The following is a 22,377-nucleotide window of genomic DNA, read 5'->3' on the forward strand; positions in this document are numbered from 1 at the left end:
ACATAAATTTCTCCTGCCAGCAAATATACTATGAATAAATGCTAATGTTATGATTATTAGTAGCTAAATTTGAGTTATAGAAAGCATCTCAATATCTTATAACAGCTTCAATCAATCTTCATTAGATTCTATCTCTTCTGACAATTGACTAATGAATATTAACTATAATAAGTGTAAGATTTTTAATTTTTACATATATATATATATATATATATAATATGTTAAGTATGGTTAAATTCGAAAGTTCCAAAATTTAGAGGGATATATGGCGGTGAGCACACCAGTGGCGGTGAACAGAACACCTGGTTCTCGAAATTTGTCTCAAGAAGGCGGCCACCAAGACCCCTTTGCCTAAACGAAGTCGAGAACAAGAAGCTCTCGCGAATGGAGGCGGCGATCGGCATCGAGACGATCAACGCCTTGGTCGCCATTGTGTGCGTTGCGGCGTTCTTTGTCGCCGCTTCCTCGGTCCGCCGGTGGCGTCGGCGGCGTCGGCAGAGGACCTTCGGCGGGAATTGTTCCTCCGAGCTCGAGGACAAGCCCCAGAACCGGTTCAAGCGCGTTCTTGCGGACAATTCCTATTCCCCCTTCAAGCATTTCAAGCGGGAGGGCAAAGAGAAAGGTAACCCTTCTTGCGAACGGACCACCTGACTCTATAACTTTTAGGGTTTCTTGGGTTCGTCTGTGTTGGTGAACCTCTACGCCGTGGCCGAGGAGTAGCATGGCTCGGTCCGATCCCGGATGTGCAAGGTCGCCAACGCGGAGAGTCGTGCAGCGGAAGTGCGCGTCGGGTCGGGTTGAGCTATGAGTCTGTTGCCTGCCTCTTCATCGTCAGCCCCTGCACACAGATCGAGGTCAGGACGTGAATTTTTTGACTTGACCCCTCGGAAGCTTAAATTAGCATTGAGTTGAGTTGAATAAGAGTGAGTTGAATGTGCGAAAGCCCTCTCCCTCCTGATTAAGGACGGTTAGCTTTTATACTTGGCGAGGATGAGTTGGCCATTGGGGTCAATTAACTGTGGTCAGCTCATCGGGCGGCTGGCTTAAGCTTCTATGCAAGCGCCGACCGACCTACACGGATCGGTGCTGCGTGGCATCGCCCCAAGCTTTCCGGGATGATTATACCGTGATGATGTCGTTCGTACGGAGGGGGCGACAAGTGGCTGCTCGCCACGTGTGTGCTGCGCGCCACATCGGACTTGAAGTTCCACGTCTGCATCGTCGTGTCTGCTTGCCTGGATCCACGTGGGTGATACCGAAATGTGTCCTATCAGTCTGCATTGCCCATTTTCTTGTTAATCAAGAGTTCTTTTTCTACTTTTAAGTGCCAAATTCCGTATGAATAAATTGTGTCGGAGAAGGTTTCAAGAGGGATATCCAATCTTTTTTCAAAAGTTTTGCATTCAAGATTCTTGTTCTTTTGTGAATGATTGGCAATGTTAAGTTGTTTCTTCTTTTTATTCTTTTCGTACATGCCATGATCATTACAAATACCATAAAATGACTTGTTGTCCAACTTCACGTCGTGGCCGAGTTGTCAGCACTGCTTGGTCCGATCCAAATGCGCAAGGTCATCCGCGTGGCTTCCTGGTTGGAGAGGGGCTGCATCAGGTCGGGTCGGGACGCTGCCTGTTAAGCTGATCCAAGGTCGAGCTGGGAGTTGCTTTTCCTTCCTTACTAGGTTCTTGCACACATGCCAAATTCGGAAGGGGGAATCCCGACTCGACCCTTCCGAAGCTTAAGTTAGTATGGTGGTGTTGAGGTGAGTTTTGGTGTGTTTGAGTGCTCCGGGGATCACCCTCTCGCGCTGGCAAGGGGGTCGGTTGTACGAGGTCCGTTAATGGTTGTCGAGCCCCCGAGCGGCCAGCCCATATGCTCTACGCAGCATGAACCAACTTGCATGGTTCTGCGTCGTGCGGTGCCGCCACGTATCGTCGCGGATGGTTTTGTGCAGCGTGGCTCCGTCTCGTACAACTTCGAGTGGCGCGGGTGTGGCTTGTCGTTGTGCCTGAGTTTAAGGTGCCATGTCGGCGCGCGTGCGCTACGTCGGTTCCGAGGTGACCACTGTCTGTCGCCACGTGGGTGGTGTCGGAATATGCTCTATCATTCCATACCGTCCATCTATGTGTGTGAAGCACAATGCTAATTATTGCTCTGGATTTTGCATTCTTGTGCGTGTTCCAACACGTACTTCTTGAAACACCGGAACAAGATGGTTAGATTTTTTATTTATTTATTGTATATAGTTTTGCTGGTTTCTTGTTTATATTGTCTAGTCCCTTGTTTCATTGCATGAAGCAAATGCCTAGCTTCCATAAAGAGATACTCTGATCATCTCCTTAATGTTTGGACAGAGTTTGACTGAAATCTACCTGTGCCTAAGAATCAATTAAGCAATGGACATAGTCAAATGGTTCTTGTAAGTCATTAATTACACTCGTAGCTGTTTGGAATGCAGATGAGATTGTACCAAAATGTAACTACCAAGATTATGCTACCTATCACCAAATGGCAACACAATAGACTTAAAAGGTTATGAAAAATGATGATAAATCCCTACTCATCTGGGAATCTTTAGGTTTTTATTACTTTAAGTTGAAAGCTCTAGGAATACTAAGAGTTGTTTCTGTTTTGTATCCTTTTTCTAATGGTCCATCCAAAAATATAAATCATGGTATTCTTTTGTTGCTCTGTCGAATCTATACTCAAACCTTTTAATCCATAATAAAGATAATAGAAAAGACCAAACTTCTGTGCTTCATTTCAGAACATCTTTGATTTGAATATGGCTACCCAAGATGGTCATATTCAAGTCCTATACTTATAAGAACATTAAGAAACCTATATTGTGACACAACACATATGTAGCATATATTTATATGTTTATGTATATATATACATATATATACAGATGAGCCACAACACATATGTAGCATGTTGTATAATGTTAAAAAAAAAAAATTCTTGACTACAGCATGTTTTTGCCTGATGAGATTATCTATCCCTATAAATATCGACAACATTTATTTTGATGGCTAATAGTCTATTTTATAGGGTGAATATACCAAAATTGCCTGTTACAATGCCTCATAAATCAAAACATAGTTGGAAAACATGGGTATTTTAGTTTATTCATAACTTGGTTATTCAATTTAGATCTTGAGAAAAGCGAGATGTAACTTTGCACAACCTGACTAGCTTAAGAAAGCCAAGTTTTATGTTAGATATCTCAAGTTTCTCTTGATTTACATGATTTAGACACATGAATTTGTCCTTTTCATGTTCACCTTCTTATAAAACTCCCTGATGGTCTATCTCCTCTGAGGGACATTTAACATCAAATTGACTTGATTCTAGGAGCCCAACATATCTCACTATTGGATGAGGCCAAAAGTGCATGAGGAACTGAACAATAAATGAGCTACTATAACTTTCTTTCCAACATTTATAAGGTCGTCTCAAACTTGAGCTACTATAACTGAGTTGAATCAGTCTTGCAGTATTTTAGTTTGTGCTCTTTGGAAGTTGAAAGTACATGGACCACATACACTGAACAATGCTCACTTGCTGTGAGTGGACTTGCACTGTGTTTGGTTACAAGAAAACAAACATGGCATAAGATAAGTTGGTCGAAGTGATTGTAAGCATGAAATGAGAATTTGGAGAAGGGCAACCCTATTGGTAAAATTACTGTGACAAACTTTTTTTGCCATTATTGCTAGAAATTCATCCGTACAGTTTTTTTTTTGGTAGCTTGAGAAACTCTTGATCTGCTGATTAACATTTATATTACCTGAATTCCGAACCAATTGAATGGGCCCAGCAAATAAAATTGACAGTTCTAGCCTTATGCTGACTCTCTTTGTTTTTACATGCATATGTAGTTTTACTTTTTTTCCATATTTCACTTGTCCTTCACATGCATTCCAAATATGTTGAACCAATGATATATTGTTTAAGCTATTCATAGTTTCATACTAGGGTAAGTGGCACATTGTCAAAGGTAAGATTTGGATACCCCTATAGCACCATGAGACATTGTTAAACATGATTAGTGACTGCAAATATATGCACTCATAGAGAGTATCAAGTAAAGAAATGACTATCTTTGTTGCTTGGATTGGATCTAAGTGCAAGTCAATGTGTTGGGGCTTGCTTCTAAGTCAATCTTCTAAGGGATGTCCAAATAGATGACAAGAGATAATGTGCCATTATTTTGATATTAATAATATCTCATTACCTTAGTTTTGATGTCACTTATTGTGATCCTGCTTCTAACCTCCTAATATCCATGCAGAAATATCTTTAAGGATGCATCCCTTTGCAGATGAAATTGCTTCTTTGTTAGAGCATCCTCCTCTTACAACATTCATGACAAACCATGAATATTCAGACATGAGCAATTCTTATGTTTGGATAGATACAGAGCATCAGTTAGACTTACTTGCAAGACTACTGAGTAAAGAGAGAGTCTTTGCTGTTGATACAGAACAACATAGTCTTAGGTCATTCCTTGGATTTACTGCTCTTATGCAGGTAAATTTGGTGACTTTTGTTATTGAATATGGACTTATTGTCGTGATATATTTTTCTATAATATTATATGATTGGTCGTAGCAGATTTCTACTCAAAAGGAAGATTACCTAATAGATACAATTGCTCTGCATGATGCGATGGGCATTCTACGGTCTGTTTTTGCTGATTCTTCAATTTGCAAGGTACAAAATTATGTTAATATCATAGCACTAAAAAATTTCACAAGTATATTTTTTTGTTTCATGTATCATGTGTAGCCCCTTGAGCTAACTTTAATGCATTTATGTATGAATTAAGCTAGTCATTGTCTGAAGCATCAAATTTGCAGCAAATCTTCATCTTGTAGAATTATGGGACTAATTTGATTTGTGATGTGATCCTAATTACAGGAATGTGATGTTTTTAATGTTATAATATTATGCAGTTACTTATTTGCACAATGAAGTCCTATTCATTGAACTGGATGGGGATATGGAATACAAGAATGAATAGTAAGGACTAAGGAGACGAGGATGGATTCAGCTTTGATGGCTTTATTTTCATATATATCTGATACTTTATTGTGCTTCTCGGTTAAACTGTTGCACTCTGCATTCTTTATTCTGATTTGAAGCCACAGAGAATCCAAAAGATGGGTAAGTGGTAGGTTTATTGGAATAGAATTTGAAAGAAATCTGATATAGATTTAATTACATCTTAATAAGGGATATGATCTTTATAGGATATTACCTCTCCGATGAAGAGGCCTTTTTTTTTCTTTCAGAGAAGGTATCCTCCAAGAGAGAAATTATAAGAAAAAGATAAAAGAAGAGAGTGAAGGAAGAGAAAAGAGAGATAACAAGGAATTCAAGATACATTATTTGTAAAAATCTGATATGATTTACTACCATTAGGGCTTATAATATCCTATATTTATAGGCTCTCTCATTCTTTCCTCGCCTATTTCAAAACAGTATAGAACTTAACAAGTGTTATCATCATACAAGTTGAGAGATCAGAAGTTAGGAAAGTAAGTAGTCTAGACCAAGGTAGGCAATACCGAATGATACCGCCCGGTACGGGTGGTATGTACTAGTCCGACAGCATACCGATACGCGGACCGCCTGCTACCAGTATAAATAAATAAATAAATAAATAAATAAATATATATATATATATTAGAAAAAGGTTTCGACGATGTCGTCGAGGTGCCTATTTCGGATTATATATATATATTATTTATTTATTTATATTTAAATAAACGAGGTGACGTCGCCTCGGGTGGGGAAGGAAAAGGCGACGTCGCCTTTTAAATAAATAAATAAATAAATATATATATATATATAATATTTATATACCAAGCGGTATATCGTTTCGTACCGTACCGAGCGAACGTCGAAACGCCGGTACGATACGGTATTTCGAACCTTGGTCTAGACTCTAGACAATATTACAGTACACCAATTTAACATGCTTTTGGATACCAGTTTGACTTTGACTAGGATTCTAGAAGCCTTCCGTAATTGTCTTTTAACATAAGGGTGAAATACATCAACATTTATAATCTGAATATGACAAAGATACAAATTAAGTTGGTGGTGCAGTTGTGATTCGATTGGGTCTTGACTCGAGTCTTGACTTGGATTATTGTTTAGATCATGGTTTGCCTTACCGATCCGTATCGGTGTACCGACCAGCTATCGATATGGTACGTATCAAGCTGTACTGAGCTGTACCAAGCATACCGACACATGGTACATAGGGGTGTGCCGATGTACCACTCATATTGGTCCCCTGTTGGACCGGTACATACCACTCATATCGAGCGGTATGCTGCAGTACAGAGAACTTTGGTCTAGATCGATGTATTTTGACTAAGGTTGGATGTTGAGATCCACCATCGGGCTCGCCCAAGTGCTGCAGAGCCAATAAAGATTTAAGTTTGGCCCATTTCGTCACAACCTAAGCCTAAAACCATGAAGTTATTTATATACTTAAAATGGAGTATTCACCGGATGGGCTTAGGTTGTAACTCGTATATTATTGGAAGCCTAGCCCACAAATGATGTGGGACCAATCGGATTTGGATATTACAATTTGCCATTTTTCCGACTTGAACCCCAAACATCCTCATCAGGTTCACACACACAACATCAAATAGGATCACCAGGATCCCCACAAGTTATGTGAAGTCCAAAGGCATCATGGCTGACCAGGTTGCTGTTTACATTTCTGTTAGCCTGTTACTGTCCCTTTTTCATGTTTCTATTGGATTAGAGATTTACTAGGATGCACAGTTGGTGGTGTCGTAATATGGCTTGCACACCACAAGTTGGTGTTGCTTTAGTATCATTTTTGCCATAAATTGAGCCTAAAACCATGTGATCTATGCTTCCAGAAAGGATTACAAGTGTTCAGGCTCAGGATGTGGCAAAAAAGTGTAATACCATGATCTGATTAGTTTGTGTATGCCGTGGGCTATTCCTTGATCAGCACATGAGTTATAACCCATTCCAATTTTGTGAGTACTTTTTGGGGCATTTCCCACATGGTCTTGAGCTTGGAGTGTGACACTGTTAGACTATCAAGTCTTGGCTTTTGTGGAACTTTTTACATTGATGTAGTGGTTTCATGTTGCTAGAATTTTGCAACATAATAATTCTTAATTTAAAACCTAGATATATATGATTCATGGTCAAGATTTGTTATAATAAAGTTAAAAGTAGTTGAAGACAATTGTCACATCACAACTTATGTTTTATAGTTGAACTTATCCAAACCCTTTGGTATGGTTTTTTCAAGGCTCGTTGTACCATGACGTATCGCCCGGTACGGGTGGTACGTACCAGTCCAATGGGGGATTGATGCGGATGATACATACCGATTTGTCGGTATATCCCACTGTACTATATGTCAGTATGTCAATATGGTTCGGTACATACTATACCGATGGCCAGTTGGTACACCGGTACGGATTGGTAAGGCGAAGCATGGGCTTTTTAACTATGACTAGCCAGATGAAAATAATGAGCCTATAATTAATGTGCTTTAGATATCCTGTTCTGCATCTTGTTTCAATCACATAACAAGATGTTTTGGGTGGACCGTTTCATTTCACTCAAACATGAAAACCATGGACTGTGGATCATCTGTTACATCCATTGACAGAATTTGATGGTGTGAAAGGATTAGATCCATGTTGACTTGAGAAAGCTAGGACAACATCTTGTTTATGTTGTTAATAACAAACAGATGAAATTCATGAGCAATTGTGTTCCCTCCCAGATCTTTTTTCTTACATTGGTCTTATTGGAGACTAAGGTAAACTCTGGCATGTATCACTGGCCATCCCTAATTTGTACTAAATTAAGAAGCTTTTCTTTAAAAATGTTGTATATACTTATGTGAATATAGAAAAGGAATTGAGTTGGAGGTACTGTCTTAATCCTTTCTGAATCTAGATACAATGTCAGTTTGGGTGCTTGGATGTAGCACTTTTTAATGTTACTTTTAGGAAATTATTTAGAAAGTAGGTACCAAGATGAATTTCTCAAGAGTTCATGACTCGACATGTTGGGTAGATACAAAAATTACTTTTTGCGTGATGAAAAGTATGGCTTCAAGAACAATTCTACTTTGGTTAAGTTTAGTTAAGCGGCCAAGTCGAGTTCATTTTCAAATATTTTCATATTCTTAAGTCAAATTTAAACAGGTCTTAATTTTTTTCTGAATAATTGTCCATAATTCCATATATTATCTTATATTAGGAAGGCTGTTTGCATGAGATTTGAGTTTATTTTATTAGCATAAGCTAGTTGGACTTCTAGGTCCAAAATGGTAGTCAAGTGCATTGTATCTAGAGGTCATTGGGTTTAAGAAGGATTCTCATTATAATAAAATTTATTACTAAATAAATATTTCTCTTCTTTTTCATACCATTAAGGCTTAAAAAAATTATTATAATGAAGGATAAATCTTGTGAGTTTTGTAGCAGAAAATGTTAAGAGTATTTCAATTAATAAAATTATATATATACTGACCGGTATATCGAAACGTATCGCTCGGTATAGTTATATCGTATCGTACTGAGCTAAGTTCGAAACAACGATACGGTACGAAATTACGAACCTTTGTTGTATATAGTATATACTATATAGTACTTCTAAATGCGTTTATATTATATCTTTTGAACAATATGTAAGTTGCTTTTTCTAATCTGATTTTTTATATTATTTTAAATATAGATGAGGTTATAAAAACAGATTGAAAACTTCATCTTGTAATGAGAGAGACTAATGGGTACCTGCCCATCCTTTGCTCCCCCCAACAAAAGGTAATATGTCAACCTTAGAAGATCATGTGTATTTTTTTTTCATTTGTTCTTCTACTCAAGGTATGCAATACCATACCGTATCGGTGTTTCGAGATTGGCTCGGTATGGTACGGTATCATATACTGTAGTACGTTCCGTCCAGTAACGGGCGGTCCGTGTACCGGTATGTCGTCGGACCGGCACGTACCATCCATATCGGGCGGTACTATTCGAAATTGCATACCATGCTTCTACTATTAAATCGTTCTTGCCTTCTTGAATGGTGGAAAGATAAATCTGATCTAGATGCCTTAGAATGACTGTTATGTTTTTCATGTTGCAGGTGTTTCATGGAGCTGACAATGATGTTCTTTGGCTTCAAAGAGACTTTCATATATATGTTGTGAACATGTTTGATACTGCAAAGGTGTTACTACTTTTCCAAAATTATTTAAGGATTTTCTTGCACATGTTTTGCTGTTTAAATTATCATTTAGCTAGTGATCACTCATGTGACAGGCATAGAGTTTTAAGATGTTTACGTAATATTTGCTAGCTAGTTTTTTTACCACTTTTAAAATATTTTAAATCTTAGCACTTGACTTTTTATATATTCTGTGCTTTAGTCAGATCAGCTTATGAAGTTTAAAATGTATTGGTTCTAGAAATGATTTGAAATATATGCAGCAGTTGTATAAAAAAAAAACTTTCATCCACTACAGTTTTTGTAGTAATTTTTATTAAATAAGTTGTTATTTGTGAATGCAAAATTTAAGAAGACTGCTTTCTACGAGTTTATTAAAGTTTGTCTGTCAGCCTTAAGGACACTAAACACTTGGAGAAGAAAAAAAAAGGGACAATTAACACGGTTTGATATTCAAAACGAAGCAAGACTTCTGTTTTGGTTCTTCAAAGAAAATTCATTATTGCAGTTCATTGAATGATTGGTGCTGTCTTAAACTTTGGAGTTAGGCCAAGTTAAAATTCATCCTTCAGGTCTGTTGATGTTATTACAAATTTTGACTCTACGAGCTTACAAAAGGATGTCAACAGCTAGGTTCCTGACTTGGCCACTTTCATAGTGCATAGGATTGACTCAATTTGATTGAGATATTATTGGAAATTTTGATTCAGCATATTAAAACACGAGTAAGTACCTCTTAAATGGAACGAAAAGAGTCAAACTCTAGAAGCCTAGTTAGGTGATTGTTATATGGGATAATTGGTTGGGAAGTTGTTAGGCATTCTGGAAATGTAGAATTGAGAGCTGCACAATGGCTGGGAGGTTTAGAGATCTAGCAACTAAGTTCTTTTTGTTCATGATAATCAGACCGTGTTGTCCACATCAAGTAGGCAGCTATTTCTGTCTCTGTTTGTCAGTCAGTCAGTCAGTCTGTCTGTCTCTGTCATCCTTCCTCGAGGTAGGCTATTGAAAATCAGAATTGAACATTTTTTGTACATCTGTGTCATAGCATGTACAGGCACAGACCAGCATAGTTTGTGCACATCTGGATTCATAACCCCCTTATATTGACAGGCAATGTCTGGTTGATGCTGTTATCAGCCAATGAATCTGCCTTTGAGTTTGAGGACAGAATGTTGTCATTATTATCCAAAGATATGTTGATTGCTGTCTAAAGTTTGGTAATATCACTCTCTGAAGTGTCTCATGGAAACCTGAATGCTTTGGTCGACCTCAACTTATATACCTTCCATACACAATAAAATCATATATATGGCTGTAAGTTGTGCCATCAACTTGGTTTACATGGATAGTGACATAATCTATGTATTTGAATTAAATGTGATACTTCTCTTCAGAATGTCCTTATATCCGTAGTGATGTTATGTGCACATATATTGTGGGAAATGATTAGCACCACTGTGGCTTCATATGTTTTTGAAGATATCATTAATATTCTGTTTTGCTTGTTTTTGCATTGCAGGCATGTGAGATTTTGTCAAAGCCACAAAAATCATTAGCATACTTGCTTGAGACATATTGTGGAGTGTCAACTGACAAAACTTTGCAGGTTTAAATACTTATTTATAAGTCTAACTTATTCTGATAACATGATTTCATGTGCAATATATACTTCAATAAACATATCGATGCATAACATTTAATAATCATGAGATTCTGGCCGAAAATTGTCTTTGCATGTCATTGGACTAATGAAGTTACTTTTTGACAGTCATGGTACCTAGTAGGCTTCCTTTTCACTGTCAAAAGGCAATTATGAAATTTGGGATCAGAAATCAGAATCAGTCCTTAGGGTAAATAGGGATTGGAATTGAGATCAACAAATTAGCTGGATATAGGGATGAAGTTTTAGTTAAAAGTGAATTATAATTCAAATTTTTTTTTCAAAAGTTATGAAGTGTTAAAAATAAAGAAATGACTGTTCTTGTGCTTCTCTGCTGATCCTCCTTTTCACCTACTAGTTTCTCATCTTCTTCACTATCACTTGGTGGCAGATTAATCACCGGAAGAAGAGGGGGCCTGGGAGTTGGCCGGGAGTTTTGTCTTGACCATGAAAATCAGGATTACTAAATCTGAAAAAAGTATTGGAGTCATTCGGCGTATAAAAACTTTTTTTTTTTTATAGAACTTTCAAGTGGCATTATTGTAGCCTTTAATGTGGATTTGTCTTGCATTTGAACCAGCAGTGATCAGTTTTTTTAAATGATGATGTATTCATTATTCTTTGGGATTATATTATTATTATTGGAAGTATATAATTACCAGATTGTTGGTGTAGACAGGGGATGAGCTCATCACTCGATCACATTTATCAAACACCGAAGTGGATGCTTTATTTATATGATCTCACTCTTTTGATGTTTATTACAAGCTAAAATGTTCTTTGGGATGTAGAATTGTGCATATTAAATCATTCCTAAGTGTATTGGCTGCTATATCCTGATGGGTTATATATGTCTGTGATACAGCGTGAAGATTGGAGACCGCGTCCTCTTTCAGCTGAAATGATTGAGTATGCTCGTAACGATGTTCACTATTTGTTATATATTGCTGACTGTTTGGTCTCTGAACTCAAGAGAAAAACCCCTGGTATGCATTTATTTTTTTCAGTCTGGATTGATGCTTGGAAGATTATTGTTTAGAAATTTAATGGTTTTGAGTTATAATTTTTTGAATCAATGAATTCCAAGCAAATGGCAAGGAACCTTACTAGGATGACTTAAGATGTTATTAATCTATCGTGGTTTTTGTATAGCTTGACAATGCTGTCCTGTCAGCTTGTTTTAACATGTTTTGTTATCAAGCATTGGTGCCTCCAAAACCATATTTAAAATATGTATGCATCCAAGGTTTGCCTTACTGGTTCGAACTGGCATGCCGATTGGTCGGTGGCAAGGTACGTGTCACCTCATACCGGTCGGTGTGTCGAGAGTTGGCATAGTGGTGCATGTCGATGGCACAGAGATAACCCCAAAAACCCCTTCAAAAATATCTGAACATTAGGAAAAAAACAACTTAAATTAGGGTTTTTAAGTTGGAAATAATTATAAATTTAGTATAATTTAAACAACAATATTCTAAATTATGAAAGAATGGTGGCTTATATCTTTTTAGGGTTTTGATGAGCAGTTTGGCGACATGTTCCAAACCATCCTTCCTTTGATATTGAATTATCTAAAAAAAAATATTTTTAGTTGTTAAATTTCGAGTTGAACTTTAAAATTCAAATGAATGAAGTAATAAATGGGTTGATCAATGGATAAATCTGGTTCTACCACCAAAAAGAATGATAGGACTCCACGGGCGATAGATTGAGGTCCTCGATCCTATATATCTGTATATCAATATGATATGTTTGGTGGACCCACTCCTGAAATTAATCCCACAGCATAGTATACTAATAGTTTGATACACTATATACCATCGGTGTATCAATGTGGTGATGGTCGTAGTCTGATCATAGTGAGCCACACGTGTCCGAGGCAGCTCTAAAAGCAAGTACAATTATGACATGTATTAGTGTGGAGATTGGAGATTGCTTAAACTTCTATTTTCTCCACTAATCTACTGCTCTGTATCATATGATCGATCATCTTATTGCTCCTCGGAGAAGATTGACCAACTATCATTATATTGTTATTGGCTGTAAGATTCTTCATAATATGATAAGCTCAACTTTGTGTCTATGTCGTGTAGGCTCTAGTGTATCTGCTCAAAATCATCCACTCTCTTCCCTTTCCCCCTCTCCTTCCCCTTTCCTATATAAATTTGACTAGTACCTTATCGAGCTTCATAATCTGAATCTTGGGTGACATGTATAAAATACTGCTTCTCGATCCATGCACAACCCTCAAACTATGTAGACGAGACCATCGACTCCGTTGTGTCATCGCCATCATCAGTCGAGACACTACTATCCATGTCGTTGTCATATCTACAGACGAAGTGGGTTGCTGAATGCGATTGAGAAGGTGTCTCATTGCTCGACTCGATTGCTGAATAAAGGGGTAGAAAAGGGTTTAAAAACCCATAAATCTTGTTCAAACTGTCAAATGGATCGTTTGAATTTAATAAATCCCAACCCTTCATCGGTGAAGGTCAAAATCCGATCGTTATCAATCGGTACAAGTCGGTAATGGTCAGATTTCAATCATTCCACTTGGTATAGTCCATATATCGAGCGATATAGGGTCATATGTCATGGAACGCCTGGTACAGGGTGGTCTGCATGCCAGTCCCTTGTCGAACCGGTATATATTGCCCGGTACACCATGGCATGGCGCACACTGTATGCATCTATGGTCTATGCATATCGTTATTTTCAATTTTCTATCTCTAGCCTAGGTATACAAATTTCATATTTCACATATAAGTTTGTTCAACTATCAGGATTGTTTGAATCTTTGATAACCATTTACTGAAGGAGTCCTTATTGTGGTTCTGCACTTCAATCAAAGGTTGACAACACATTTTATGCTTTTCTGGAACTTATTGTGGTGCATTGGGTGCTAAATGAGATACTTCAATTGTTTCTAAAATCTCTATTTTTGAATCCTCTAATCAGTTGATTTAGTTGGATGCAGTCTATTTGTCGTTGTGTATCTCAACCTCATCTAGTCATTAATGCATGCACATTTGTTATTTGTCTGTGTTTTTCCACTTTTATCAAGTAGAGTTATCATTGGTGTGTGTCCCATCTGATCAAATAAAAAGATCTGTCTATTTTCTACTGTGTAATGATGAATGAGAGACTTAGGATTGAATTTTACAATCTCTGAACATGCTTTCGCCAAAGAGCGCAAATTATTTGTGCAGTAAGCTAATGGGATATATTTACCTTTTTAACTGAAAATTAATTTTTCCAAAGAATAAATTTTCATCTCCTGAGTTGTGATGATGAGATTGAGTATGTTCAATATTATTATTGTGTCTCTCTCAAAAGGCCATCATTGTTATGAAAATTGTAGCATTGACATCATTTAGAAACTATTTAATCGGTAATCAGATCTTTCAGCTTCTCTGGATGACAAGTTGAATTTTTTCTTCGAGGCCAGTCATCGGTCAAACATGGTCTGCATGCAACTGTATGCCAAAGAAGTTGAATCTACCCCTGGGGCTTCTGCTGCAGCTTCTATATTGTCACGAAATTTGAACATTGTAGGGATCACATCCTGGAGAAGGTTGGAAATGAAGGTATTCTTTTCACGTTATTTCATATTGAACTCATTTATGCACTAAGTTGGTGTTCAACTCAAAAGTTTCTTTCTTCTGTTTTCCCAATTTCAGGATCTTATTTGGATATTCTGTGCATGGAGAGATTTAATGGTCAGTTCTATTATACTCAAAAGAGTATGATTTATAGTTTTCTTTTAAATTGTTTTCCTGTCGCTGTTTTATTCAAATAAATTTCTTTTCAGTAAAGCAGATACCATACTATTCTTTTACTTTCATAAGTTTCATGAAAAAATGAAACTATTTTGTCTGTTAACACTAACAAAACAAACTATGCATCAAGTGTGGGACTAAGTATGGTATTTTGGCATCCGTACAATGTTAAATATTCAGTAATTAGGCTATCCAACTTGCGTAGTATGTGCTGAGCTATGATTGTTCACAAGTTCTATATGACAAATCTCTTATTGAAGTAGATCAGTGATTAATGTCTGGCAGTACATTATTATTTTTACCGGCTTGATCAATGGATCAGGTTGCAGATCATACAGTTTCAAGAGGCATCTTGTATCTATTCAAAATCTTCTGAAGATGTTTCAAGAAAAGCTAAATTTTTTATATTGATCCAATTAAAAGGGTAAACACAGTGATAATTCTGCTGAATAATTGTTGGGGGGAACAATTCATTTTTTTAACACAACCATTCATGTGAAAATTATTATATGATCGTATTCTATTTTGAACCCTCAACATTTGGTTCGAAATAAAATATGATCATATTCTATTTGAATGTGTCCTCTAGCTTATTGCAAGGTCCTGAACTCGTATCCCACCTTCATCACTTATCCTTTGTCAAAAAAAACAAAAAAAACAAAAGATCATATTCTATTTCTGGGCTCATGTCCTGCTCTTAATGTAAATTTGTATCCTAAAGAGTTAGAACTTACGATTTTTTTGTTATTGTTTTATTGTTGTATATTATATTTCTGCCAACTTTCCTATTTGAGAAAAGGATCTAAAATATTCCTTTGCATGCTGTATATTGATTTACCCTATGGGGATTTCTTCTGTTAGGTGGGATGGTTTGTCATCCTATGTGGGTTTCTTCTGTTCAGTGGGGATGGAAAAATGAATGGAAATATGTTTGGCAAAGTTGCCATATAGAAGTATGGGGGCATCTTGATACCTATATAACACAACATGGTGATGCCCGTATACAGGTCAGCCCAAGCCATAGATTGGGCTATCCATGTGTTAATATTGCCAGCATAGCTGAGTCAATGCGTATTGATACCTCTCTAGAACAACAATCTTTGATGGATGGGTTCGACCTGGTCTTGTTCCCTTTTGCTAGAGTATCCGAAAGAGAGAGATGATAGAATTTTGTGTTTGTTAAATCCAGAAGAAACTTTTGACAGTACATCACATAGGCTTTCCTCTTGGAGAATAGATGTTATTGCAAGTAGAGCAGCAGCTTTTGTTTCTAACACTAATTTTTCTTCATCTTTTTTTGGAAGTTTATAATCTCAAACTTCGTCTACTGTTAATATTTGTTTTTATTTTCTTAATGAGATGAAATTCAACTATGTACTTATCTAGTGTTGGCATGGTTTAGCACAGGGCTATTGATATAACACATACTGACTCGTGCTGGTCGATGTGACATTCCTTGCTTTGTACATCTTAGGGGCAGTAAGATTTTTATGTACAAGTTCATATTGTACATTGAGACACATTCTACTAATTGCAAACAAAGTTCACGTGATCCATTTCATGATGTATGACATTACATTATTTGGACAATTTCTTGAAACATTTTTGTTCTTGGCTGATTTGCAAACTGTCACACCTACTTATCATGTATTCATGATAAATCATTTATAATATGCACATGGTGATACCGATAGCCATCATTAGTATGATTATATTATTTAAAAACAGGGATCTTTCTGTTTTTGACTTCTTTTTGCACTCTCTAGAGGTTTACATTTATTTATGTTTAGGATAATGAACCATATGTAGACCTGGACCAGTTTGGACCACCTTGGTTGGTTTACACTCGCACAGATATGGCTCATAGGTCTTCACTACATTAAGACTCACTTGGGACACCATAAAGCTAAGTAGTTACCAACTTGCTGCTGCCTCTTCTCATCAAAATTGATGCCAGAGGACTTTTTTTTTTCCCCTCTCTGAGAATCAATGGTGAACTTGGATTTGCTTTTTCTTACATTATCTCAGACTGATCATTTACACACACAACATTTCATGACACGATGGCAACTGTCCCTGGCAACCAGCAGGCACAGGGAGTGCGACTGAAAATGAAAATTAAAACCTTCACATTATACATAATTGAGACATGACAAAACCGTGTGAGTTTCTGATATTCTCTGGTGCATGATACATTCAATTTACATGCTTAATTTATTAGGTTTTACAATAACTAAACAACTTCACGTCATGCAAGTTTTCCCTTTGACCTTCTCTTGCCATGTCCACATACTAGAAAATCCAGTCGTTTGCACTGAATTATTTTTCTTTGTGTGTGAAGTTGACTAGTGTTCCTTATCTCATGTAACATTCCTATAGGTTTTTATTATGGTAGTGTTTCACAATGTTGCATCTTTTACTGAATTTTTGGAGCAATGTATTTTTCCTAATGCTTTGCTGCATTCTGCAGGCCCGAATTCATGATGAGAGCTTACGATATGTTCTATCAGATCAAGCCATAGCTGCTCTTGCTGTAAAAGCTCCAAAAAGTCCAACAGAAATATATGATGTCATATTACATGTTGATATAAGTAATGGTTTAAATGCTCATCCTGCCTTACCTTCACCATCACCTATTGCCAAGAATCATGTGGAAGATATTTGCATTCTCCTACAGGAAATGAACGCCAACATAGATGATGTTTTCAGAAGATTTTGGGACAAGCACCTAGATCATGCTCAGTGTTCTCCACTTTCAGCATACAACTATGGTCTTCTATCTGAAATCAGTCTGAAACATGCTGGTATGTCATTTTCAAAGCCAAGTGTTGAAAAGTTCACTCCAATGGTTGGCAAAAGAGCCTCCCGAGAGCTTTTTATTCAGAAATTCTCTTGCAAATCGCCAGTATACCATAATTGCAGGATCTATGCTAGTGATGGAAGATTGCTTTGTTATTGTGATCGAAGGAAACTGGAGTGGTTAGTGAACCTTGAACTTGGCATACCTGGTACATATTGCATTTAATTTTTTGATGCTTTTCTTTGTTATTCATTGTAGGTATGTGCAGCGAGATTTGGCAAGAATAGTAGAAGATGATCCTCCAGCAATTATGCTTCTTTTTGAACCAAAAGGCCGTCCAGAGGATGAAGATAATGAGTTCTATATTCAGAGTAAGAAAAACATGTGTGTTGGATGTGGGGAGAAAAGCCACTACATACGCTACAGAATAATACCATCCTGCTATAGAATGCACTTTCCTGAGCATTTGAAGAGCCACCGTTCTCATGATATTGTTTTGCTCTGTGTGGACTGCCACGAAGTAGCTCATTCTGCTGCTGAGAAGTATAAGAAGAAAGTAGCACAGGAATTTGGAATTCCTCTTTTTGTGCAAAAAATTGTTAATTTGGGAGAAAGCACAGTTGCTACTGTAGTCTCAACATCAGTGAACCCAACAGAAGAAACAGGTGTCGCTCCTTTGCAGTTACGAACTGCTGCTATGGCTCTCCTACGCCATGGATCCAACATGCCATCAGGAAGGCTTGAGGAATTGACGCAGGTTAGAACATTTTTAATATTTGATACCAACATTAGCATCAGTTGCAGTGTTTACATCTACTTAATGAGTGAGACATCTAAATTGAAAGTCACGTTCACATGCAAATTCTGAGAATTCCTTGCTCATATGAATAGATCCATTCCAGCTTATAATAGAAATCAGAATGATGGATGTCACGTTGCAAACACAAAACTAATAACTGTTTTGCCTTATGGATTTAGGACAAATAGGAGAAAATAGTTGCACTTCTCTCTGCAGAATTTCCTTGTCCAGAAATCCAGTGTTACAGAGCATTGGCATGCTTCCGTGCTAAAAAAATGTCGAGTTTTATCCAAGATTTTAAATTTTGTACCATACCTCCTGGTATGGACGGTATATACTGGTCCGCTAACCTATCAGCACGTAAACCGCCCGCTACCAGATTTTTTGCCCTGTATCGGACGATACGGGGCTGTACCGGGTGGTAATGGTCGAAATTTCATGTCATCTTCCTGAATTTGTAGATACTCAGGGTCCCACATACAACTCTGTAGATTCTGATATATTTGCTTATGCTAGAATAAGTCATTTATTATTTATACTGCCAATGGATGCACTTGAGCAAGTTGTCCTATATACAACTCTGTATTATTTCCTTTTGCATATTCATATGTATTTACTTATGCTAGCAAGCCATTGTTTATTGGTTCTGCCAACGGGTGCACTTGAGCAAGGGGTGAGTGTGACATGATGTTCCCTATGCAGATTGTGAAGACATACTTCGGTAGACAGGAAATTTCTGCAGAAGATCTGGAAGCTGCATTACTTGTTGGCATGAGTCCTCATGAGAGAAGACGGTTTGAGAAGAAAAGAGGGTTATCTTTTAGACATAATGAGCAGAATATTATATATAATACATCAAGTGTTGCACAAACAGCTGAAGATAATGACAAAAAGAATGGTAGCATGTATGTTGCTGAGGGATCATCGGAATATATGTTTAAGAATACTGATAGCAGACGGAGAAGTTTGTCTAATTCATCCATGATTGATACAAGCAGTGCCTTGTTACTCAATAACAATACTACTGTTGCTAATAGCATACAAATTCTGGATAGAGTTCAGGAACTTGAACAAGAAATTTTTTCCAGTATGAATGAGGGCAATAAAAATGAGAATCCATCAGATGGGGCTAGAAGGAATCTGATACCTTCCATGTCTGAAGTTGCTTCTTCAGGAACTACAAAGAAGGTGTCACTTTTAGGACACGGACCACATGGGAAACATGTTGTAGAGCATTTACTATGCAAGTATGGAGAGGATGGAATTCAACAATTTTGTCAAAGGTGGAGAAAAGTGTTCGTTGATGCCATTCATCCCCGTTTTTTGCCATACGGTTGGGACATAATGCACAGGTAATCAATAGATTAGTTTTTCTTTTTTCTTTTTTTTTTCCATGTGCACTACAGAAAGAAGGTTCTTATTCTTCTTATATCAGCATTTATTTTTTGAAGAAAATCTGGATTCATCTACAATTGGATAAGCAGGAAAACCATCACTTTATTTGTTTAAACACATCATATTGGCTCTCATATATAATATTGAAGATATTATGCTAGTGATCTTAATGTCCAGATCATCTTAGTCACTTCTATACAGTTTGTGCATTTGGTGAATCACTAAATCTTACAAATTCAGAATGTATATCAGGTATCTGCTTTCACATCAACTGCATTTACTGAGCCACAGTTGAAAATTTGAAAACCCATTTAAAACTGTAGAACAAATCAAAGACTGGTGATAATAATTTGAAATCCCCAACTTAATCCAAGATTTCTATGTTGACCGCTAACCCAGCCAAGTCTGGACATTTTGTGGAGAAGCCTGAAGATGATATTTCTTGGTTGTGTGTTTCACGATCAACTTCCCACTGGGTATCTGAGTTTTGATTCAACATAGACAACTTATTTTACAGTTTTTTGTTTTACTACTATAGATTTGCAATCTACATTGGTGACTTCCATTGCTTATTTGTTTGTATTACCAATAAAGCATACATTATAATTAATTGTGGTTTATGGTGGGAAATACCATTTTGGCAGACTTATGAACTGTTGTTAGAGAAGATTACTCGACCTGATCATCTTCCATGGGTAGGATCTTTTTTACACTTCAAAATAGAGCTCCTACCTTTCCGTTATATCCATATCCTCAACATTGTAATACAAAGCTCTTCCAGGAAAACCCATTCTCAATAAACTGCCTTTTAAAATAAACAACTACAACAGTGTCTTTAGTCTCAGCTTTTGTGATTAGCTGCATGATGGAGTTCCAGATTGGCTTATGCTTAGCTTAGGTGTTTTGAGTGTAATCCAGGTTCTAGGCTGAGTTCCATATATTTTCATGTCAAGCATTTAGTGTCTAGAATATTTTTTGTAGGAATTAAATTATTAATTTTGATATCTTTGAAAAAGGACTAATCAGATCACTAGGTTAAATTTCTAGTCAAAGCAGGGATTAGGTGTAACAAGAATATACTCACGATTCTGCTTCAAAGAAAGAAGAAAAAAAAGGTCCTTTTCCTCGATCTCTACTTTCAGCAGCACACTCTTTTGAGGGTAAAATTCATGTAGCTATTGACAATTGATTAGATCAGAAAGATACCTCATTGAGTATGTAAGTAGTTGTTCTTTGTCCTGCGTCAATTTGGTTTTGGATGATATAAAACAAATTGGAATGTCTTTCTAAATTCTGTCTTGATTATCTCTTCTTATCTTATCTTGTTTAAAGGAGAAAAGGATTAATATTATGATATTGCTATTCAGTACAAAACAAATGTAGTGATATTTTTTTTTCTTGAGCTTACCATTAAATTTAGTAGTTAGTATATATGTTGAGGGTTATTTCATAATATTTTTTATTCACTTTTTGTCTTTTTTTGGTTTTCTTCTTGTAATGTTTTGTACTGAATTAGTTTGGTCTTCTTGGATGCTCTACATGCTTTCTCTAGCACATGTATGAAAAACTTTGAACTGCTCTTGCGCAAACACAGTGCCCCTTTTCCACTATTGAGAGATAAAAGGGATCATGTTCTCCTTTTGGTTTTCACTGCCAAAAAAATTGTGAAATGCATTTCACTGTTAATAGTATAACCATGGAATACAAGCTGTGCAACCTTGATTCGGTTGTCATGTTTTTCTGTGTGACTGTTGTAAAGAGTTGGATTATAGTCATCAGAGTTTCACCCTAGACTTGAGTTGGTGCTGTTTCAAGAACCAATTCTCCTGATATTTTAGTTTTCACAGACGGTCATTATCTGCAGTGTAGACAAAAGTGTAATGTTGCAAGCGGGTGAGATGCATCTTTGGTTTTATTGATACATTATTTTTTCCTTTTCCTTTTTGTTTCTTCTGGCAGTGGACGTCGAGATTTTGGCGAGTACAGTGTTTATAGCCCTGCAAAAAGGGCTGTTCAAGATGCCAACGTTTTGGACTAGACTTATCTGCCCAGGTACTTAAACATTTCTTCTGCACCGGAGATCTCGGCAGTCTGGTTGGACATTCTTAATCTCTAAGTTACGAGGTGAGAGACTAAATTGGTCGAGTTCATTGTGCATTGTATCTTTGTCTTGTTCAATGGTTATGACCTTGATAAACCGTGATCTGCGCATGAAAAACTCTTGAGCTTTGTGGCGGGCGGAAGTAGTTAAAAATGCAGGTGATATGATCAGAACTTAACATATCCAATCAAATCATAAATAACAAATGATGATGAGTCAATCAATCAACATGGGACATCATCCAAGCTTGTCTATATGTGACACCACTTGAATGTATCCAATCATCACGACAACCATCGGTCAGCCTGGGGCTCATAAAAAAAAGATAGGCCTTTTCAGGTATGTACTTAATTCATTTGAGCCTTTGTTAACTTATGCAGGGGTTTTGTTGGGCATTCTCGTGAAATTTGCAACTGATGATGTAATTTATTCTGAAAGATCCTTTTGATGCAGAAGCTAATTCTGAGCTGGACAAAAAAAAAAAAAAGACAAAACAGACACCACCAGGACAGGGAACAAGCATTAGGTTCAATTCTAGCAGTATATCTATCATGGTTTAACATGAAAAGAAAACCTATGGCGATG

The 22,377-nt window shown here is 36.9% G+C and overlaps 1 protein-coding gene across 5 annotated transcripts; it reads left to right on the forward strand.

Moving 5' to 3' along the window:
* The first annotated feature begins 284 nt into the window (after nucleotides 1-284).
* LOC135637208 (protein RRP6-like 3) lies at nucleotides 285-21,925 on the forward strand. 5 transcript variants are annotated; one of them, XM_065149744.1, is made up of 12 exons: nucleotides 285-622; nucleotides 4,298-4,536; nucleotides 4,621-4,719; nucleotides 9,172-9,255; nucleotides 10,775-10,861; nucleotides 11,781-11,901; nucleotides 14,318-14,505; nucleotides 14,599-14,661; nucleotides 17,168-17,676; nucleotides 17,756-18,254; nucleotides 18,999-19,648; nucleotides 21,651-21,925. In XM_065149744.1, the coding sequence occupies exons 1-12, from the start codon at nucleotides 385-387 to the stop codon at nucleotides 21,727-21,729; spliced, it is 2,856 nt and encodes a 951-aa protein (XP_065005816.1). In that variant the 5' UTR covers nucleotides 285-384; the 3' UTR covers nucleotides 21,730-21,925. The 5 variants fall into 5 exon arrangements, with proteins under 5 accessions (XP_065005816.1, XP_065005818.1, XP_065005817.1 ...); XM_065149746.1 differs by having other exon boundaries at nucleotides 286-622; nucleotides 14,599-14,637; XM_065149745.1 differs by having other exon boundaries at nucleotides 286-622; nucleotides 14,327-14,505.
* Nucleotides 21,926-22,377: the final 452 nt, after the last annotated feature.

This window comes from Musa acuminata, chromosome BXJ3-4 (assembly GCF_036884655.1).
Source record: "Musa acuminata AAA Group cultivar baxijiao chromosome BXJ3-4, Cavendish_Baxijiao_AAA, whole genome shotgun sequence".
NCBI lineage: Eukaryota > Viridiplantae > Streptophyta > Magnoliopsida > Zingiberales > Musaceae > Musa > Musa acuminata.